This window comes from Amphimedon queenslandica, unplaced genomic scaffold (genome assembly GCF_000090795.2).
Source record: "Amphimedon queenslandica unplaced genomic scaffold, v1.1 AMPQUscaffold_13384, whole genome shotgun sequence".
Taxonomy (NCBI): domain Eukaryota; kingdom Metazoa; phylum Porifera; class Demospongiae; order Haplosclerida; family Niphatidae; genus Amphimedon; species Amphimedon queenslandica.
The window spans coordinates 10,084-16,476 of NW_003546380.1; the positions used below are offsets into that span (position 1 = coordinate 10,084).

The window sequence follows — 6,393 nt, forward strand, 5'->3', positions numbered from 1 at the left end:
TGCCCATATATGACTTGTTTACAAACTATGAATACAGTACATGTATGAGTACATGTCATGTACATGAACATAAGAATCACTCACTCGATAGTAATTTCTCCTTTAGTGGGAGGCAGACAGTAAGCAAACTGTATAGCACTCCATAGTCTGTGGAACTCCTGACACTCATCAATGGACATCACACCATTAGCCGGTGGGGGGCCCTCCCATATCTATTGAAAACAGGATATTTTCAGTATACTAATACAACAATTTTTGTATACAAAAAATCTTAATTCAAGTGCATTTACATGTATCATGCTAATCTTAATTGCCACACAATAAATCTTAGTACACACTACACATATACTGTACAGTTACTTTTAGTACACTATTAGTATATTATTAGTATACCATTAGTATATTATTAGCATACTTACAGGGTCACAGGTGAGGAATGATTTGATTCTTTGCATGACTAGTTCAAACATTGATAGAGCCCGGCAGAGTCTCTCTCTCGTGAGTAATTCAGCATCACGAGCATTAGCTCCTTGTTGCTCGGTACCATAACGTGATATCATTGACACCATGTTCAGTGCTGCATACTGCTGGTCAAGGTTCTTCATTACAGTCTCCATATTCTGATCATCTGAGGAGAGAGAAAAAGGACTAATAAGTAATGTACAATCAATGTAACTTTAAAGAAATATTAATTCCCATTTTGGCATAGTGCTCATGCAGCTTCTTGTCAGTGGATTGTTAAGTTGCTCAAAAATAGGTTCAAATATGACCCTGTAGTGTACTATAGTACAGGGTATTTCATCAAAAATGGCTAGGAGAGAATTTTTCACTTTTATAATTATTCTTGTATGTGTATAAATGTTCTAATGCTGTGTTTCAAGTTTGAACTGATTCCGATCAAAATTGGATTTTTTTATGAATTTTTAAAGTTGCTCCAGAATTGGGCCAAAGTCCCTGTACTATAGTACAGGGTCTTCAGCCAAATTTCATCAAAAATGACTAAGAGAGAATTCTTCATTTTAATAATTTTTTCTCATACATATACATGTTCTAATGTTGTATATCAAGTTTGAACTGATTTCGATCGAAATTGGATTTTCTGTATTGTAGTGCTTGTCAGCTCATGAAGCTCATGCTGTTTAGCTCACTTAGCATGCTTTGTTGGATACCCTGTGTACATGTACAATTGTACATGTGATGTACATGTACATCTACATGTATATAATTTTAAATTTACCTTTCACGTAGGGTTTAGGGTACAGGTTTTGAAAAGGTGCAGCCTGGAGTATGTCCACCACCTCTTGCTGGCCGAGAGCCTTCTCAAGAAGGAGAGAGAATATCACTGCATTCCCTAATTCTTTGAAAGCTTGAAACACGTCAGTCCTGAGGTCCTTGTACTGTATGACTGGACCTAATTGAGCTAAATAGAACCCTAGGACACCTGGGGAGGGAGAGAGAGGGAGAAAGGAATAAATAGTAAAATATGATGTACCAATATTACAAAAGTTTATTAATTAAATTCCAATTACATGTACATGTACATGGATATTTAAATGAAAGTTTCAATTGCATGTACATGTACATGCATTTCAGTACTTGCACTATTTAAAACATATTATTATTATTATTATCATCATCATTGTTGTTGTTGTTGTTTGTTGTTGTTGTCATTACCTTTGGATCCATACTGAAAGAAAGGGAGTTTACACTTTTGTGGTAACCCAGCAACCAGTGCTTCAACATAAGGCTTTAACTGAGTCTGAATAATCTATAAATAATAAATAAATTAATTAATTAAAAAATATACAAAAATAAATAAATAATGATAATAATACATGTAAATGCAAATATGCTAAAATCTACATGCTTAGTTAATTAATTAAAATTAGCCCCGCCCACCACTTACACTGCTCTTAATAACGTTAAGCAGTTGCTCCAGTAACATTGCTATTCCATGATATCCCAATAGTTTACTGAGGGCACTGAAATGAATGGAACCAACAAATCCACCATAAAGAGTGAATATGCTCTGATAGGCCTCCTTCAGTTGTTTGTTACCATACAACATGGTGGTGACCGTTTGACTTTTAGGAGCTGACTCTCTCTCTGGTGGCTCTTGTGGTAAATGAGAGAGAACAAATCTAATGGAGGGAGAGAGAGAGAGAAAGAGAGGGAGAGAGAAGGTGGGAAAATGAAGTTAATGAGTGAAAAAGAATCAAAAGAGATAATTATAGGAAAAAAGGAATTTATAAAAGACAATTTATAAATTTATAAAAGAGGAAGAGAGAGGAAGAATGATAGGGGGAGGGGGTGAGGAAATGAAGTTAGTGAGTGAAAGAGAATCGAAAAGAGATAGAAAAAAAGAATCAATTTTAAAAGGCAGAGCCTTAGGGATGAACATAAGGCAAGACAATGATAATAAAATGTGAGTGGCTTTTATAAAACAATGTACATGTATAATGCAGTACATGTACATGTACATGTACATATAATGTAGTACAACGCATGATTCCTTATTGTTACCTGTCGGTAGTTGAATTGTAGCAATAGTTAGGAATAAAGTCATAAATGAGCTCCCAGAAGATGTGAAGGGTTACTCTCCCGTGAGGAGAGACGACTGAGTTGTTGGCCTCAGCGTACATTGCTTCAAACGGATCAAGTACGACAAAATTTGATAACATTTGGTGAGTTAATCTGTTGATCTCAAGTAGATGAAGCAATTCCTATAGTGACATTAGAAAAAATATATTTATTAATAATGTATATCACATGTGTATTGCATGTACAAAGTATACAGTATCAAGCTAAGTGAATAAATGAATGAACGAATGAACGGTGGAGAAATGTACACTGTACATGTACATGTCAAACTATACCATAACTTGAAAAATTGAAGTCGGAATCAGCTCAAACTTTCTACACAGCATAAGTACATCAATATGCATCAGGAAATGTAATAAAAATTGGGAGTGATTTCGGAGCCATTTTTTGGAAAAAACCATGGGCTATTATAGTACAGGGTATTTTTCAAAAAAATGGCTTATTTCTTAACACTGCTGTAACTCGAAAAATTGAAGTCGGAATTGGCTCAAACTTTCTACACAGCATAAGGACATCAATGTGTATCAAAAAATGTAATAAAAATTGGGGGTGATTTTGGAGCCATTTTTCGGAAAAAACCGTGGGCTATAGTACAGGATATTTTTCAAAAAATGGCCTATTTCTTAACACTGCCATAACTCAAAAAACTGAAGTCAGAATTGACTCAAACTTTCTACACAGCATAAGGACATCAATATGTATCAGAAAATGTAATAAAAATTCTGGGTGATTTTGGAGCCATTATTTAGAAAAAGTAAAGGGTATTTGATATTTTTAAAATGGTCATAATTTGACTACATGCCATACTTTTGTATGTGACACAACATGCATACACATACAATACATGTAAACACTGCATTTTTATAGCAATTAAGAGATAATGAGATAACAAAAACTAAATGAATTAAAGACAATTTAATAATAAAACAAAATCACTTTCAAAACGTCACAAGTCAGGTACTCCCCCAATCATCAATGTTTAATACACCAGCAACCAGTATTGCTATGGTACCCAATATCAAGATTAAGGTGTACATGTACTGTATATCCTAGTTGAATTTGTGACAAGAAAAACTATAATAGCTTCTTTACATGCACATGTACATGTACATATACTTACACAACACCTATTTACTTTTTTTCTAATTGAAAACTAAACTATTAATAAAAATGCATATATACAGTATACATATACATGTTACATGTATGTGTGTCTGCTTACTACATGTACATGTACATGTACATGTACATGTAACTCACCACAACTCCACAGAGGTTCCTTGACTCAAAAACATGTATAGCAGTGTCAATGGCCTTTAACATGTTGCTTCCTAGCCTCTGGGACAATAGACTAGTCAGATCAATGGAGCGTCCTAACAACTGTATGAACAAGAAAGAGAGAAACATGTACATGTAATGTAATATGTTATAAAACATGTATCTTACATGTACATGTACATGTAATCATATTTTTGTAACTTATACATCTATTGTAAATAAATTTCTCAAAACACTTGATCAGTCGATCTCCTTCAATCTTTCATTGTCACTCTGGCATTTTTCAAAGACATGTACATGTACATGTACATGTATATGCATGTACAAATTGTATTATACCTGGATATGACGCTGTTTCAATATGGTCTCGTATCTGTTAGGAGAAGGATGAGGAAACTTAGCCGGTACACAATCAGCTCGGAACCTTTTATCAAGATATATACTAATGGAGGGAGGGAGGGAGGATAAAAAAACAAGGAAATCAAAATTGAAGAAAAGGACTTTGGATTAAATAAAGTTTACATCATTACTATAAAGTTGTCATGCATACAATGTACATGTACATGTATATCATTCACTAATAATTCAATGATCAACATTACACCAACAGTCATTATGTACATGTATAATGCATGTGAAGTACGTATTACATGAACATGTACATGCATTATTACTGTACCTTGCTGCTAGTTGTTTATAATAAAGGAAGATCTGTTCACTTAGTTTATAAACCAACTGATCAAAACAAAGATTAACCTGGAAGAAGAGAAAACCAAGAGATTGACATTAAAATGATTAAACTACATGTAGTTAATTAAGTGAAGTAACGTTAAAATTAATAATAAATTAGTTGCTAATTGCAGTAGTTATAAAGTAGTTATATTAAGTAGTTATTAACTAACTTCAGCCTCAATCTCATCGTAGAGAAACTGTTTCTTAAAATGATGGAGAGCGTAATGGGCGGAATCGGAATAAAGATCCATCGGATAGAAGATGTACTCCATCATGGAGGCCTCCTTACTCTGGAGGATGTGATCGGTCAGTATCCATGGCAATGACATGTCAATGGGAAACTAAGGAATGAAGAAAGGGCGTGGTCAAAGTAGGCGTGGTCAGGGGAGGGGTCTTACCTGTATACGCTGTCCCATGGTGAGCTCTAAATAGAATTCTCTGAACCAAAGTTGAGAGAGGTCACAACACTCCTTCATTGTTACTGTAGGACGGGAAATAGATATACTGAAATATACTGAAAATATACTAGAACAGTATACATGTAAATGCATGTACACATGTACTACAAATACTGTACAAAAAAGTTTAAATTTAAGAGAACATACAAAAATATACTAGCATATACTAGAATATACAGAAATATACTGCTTACTATCAAAGTTGAGAATGTGATTGAAGAAGTACGTGTTTCTGTGGAAGGACTCAAACTCAGGGACTGAGGACTGGTGGAGGTCGGACCGAAGGTTCTTCTTAGCGTTACCTTTCTCCGATATAAGAGACTCTAACATAGTCCTCATCATGTACAACTATCAATAATTAATACATAATGAACATGTACATGCATACATTTAATCTTGTGAGTACTATACTATAGTACAGGTTGCTTTGCAGAAACTTAAAAAAATTTTTTTTTAATCTGATTTTGATACAACAAGTGCATGTACATGTACGTGTACACGAGAGAAAAAATAATATAAAAATCAAAAATTTCTCCTAGCAATTTTTGACAAAATATCTCATCATTTCCATACTCTCATTTTCCATTTCCATACTCTCATTTTCCATTTCCATACTCTCATTTTCCATTCCCATACCACTGACCTGAGTTCCTGATACTCTGATCCTGCGGCGAGGTAGTTTGATATTGTATCCAATCTTAGGATCCTTCTCTCCTCTGAGTGCAGGGTCATCAGTCCTCTCCTTACCATCCAACCAGTCACAGCAAACATCTCTGATAGCCAGCAGGATACTATAGAGAAATGAAGAAGAGAATTATACATGTAAAAGAGGAGAATAGGTGAACACAATTAATTGAAACTTTTTCTTAAATTTCAATGCACAGAATAAATTCTATCAAGCAAGTAATACTTAATGCTACACATGTACATGTATAACTGCTCTGTTCCTTCTCCCCCTCCTCCCTCTTCTTCTCCTTCCCTCCCTCCCTCTCTCTCTCCTGCTCTCTCTCTCTCTTTTACGTTTTTGCTTGCAGTTTCTTCTTCTTGACTGATACTCTGATGCTCTCCCTCAGTGTTCTCTGTACAAAGTCCTGTACCTGGAGGTAGGTGTGATATCTGATGGCCTCAGAGAAGTGTCGCTCCATTCGATGCATGAGAAGTGACAGACCCTTTATCATACCAATGACCTCAACCAGTGCATACTTCTCTTCTGAGTTGTAATTGTAACGTGTTGCCTGAGAGAGGGGGGAGGGAGGGAGAGAGAGAGAGGGAGGAAGGGAGGGAGGGAGGGAGAGGGAGGGAGGGAGGGAGGGAGGGGGAGGGA

The 6,393-nt window shown here is 35.3% G+C and overlaps 1 protein-coding gene across 1 annotated transcript in view; it reads right to left on the reverse strand.

Moving 5' to 3' along the window:
- LOC100633723 (cytoplasmic FMR1-interacting protein 2-like) overlaps positions 1 to 6,393 on the reverse strand; it is an 11,673-nt gene that overhangs the window by 810 nt on the left and 4,470 nt on the right. The window contains exons 9-22 of the mRNA XM_019997097.1: positions 6,090 to 6,319; positions 5,713 to 5,860; positions 5,264 to 5,417; positions 5,010 to 5,092; positions 4,782 to 4,952; positions 4,559 to 4,635; positions 4,219 to 4,321; positions 3,862 to 3,981; positions 2,524 to 2,723; positions 1,907 to 2,141; positions 1,675 to 1,768; positions 1,238 to 1,441; positions 420 to 628; positions 85 to 212 (exon numbers count right to left, since the gene is read on the reverse strand). Of these exons, the coding sequence (XP_019852656.1) occupies positions 85 to 212; positions 420 to 628; positions 1,238 to 1,441; positions 1,675 to 1,768; positions 1,907 to 2,141; positions 2,524 to 2,723; positions 3,862 to 3,981; positions 4,219 to 4,321; positions 4,559 to 4,635; positions 4,782 to 4,952; positions 5,010 to 5,092; positions 5,264 to 5,417; positions 5,713 to 5,860; positions 6,090 to 6,319 (2,156 nt within the window). The remainder of the gene's footprint in view (positions 1 to 84; positions 213 to 419; positions 629 to 1,237; positions 1,442 to 1,674; positions 1,769 to 1,906; positions 2,142 to 2,523; positions 2,724 to 3,861; positions 3,982 to 4,218; positions 4,322 to 4,558; positions 4,636 to 4,781; positions 4,953 to 5,009; positions 5,093 to 5,263; positions 5,418 to 5,712; positions 5,861 to 6,089; positions 6,320 to 6,393) is intronic.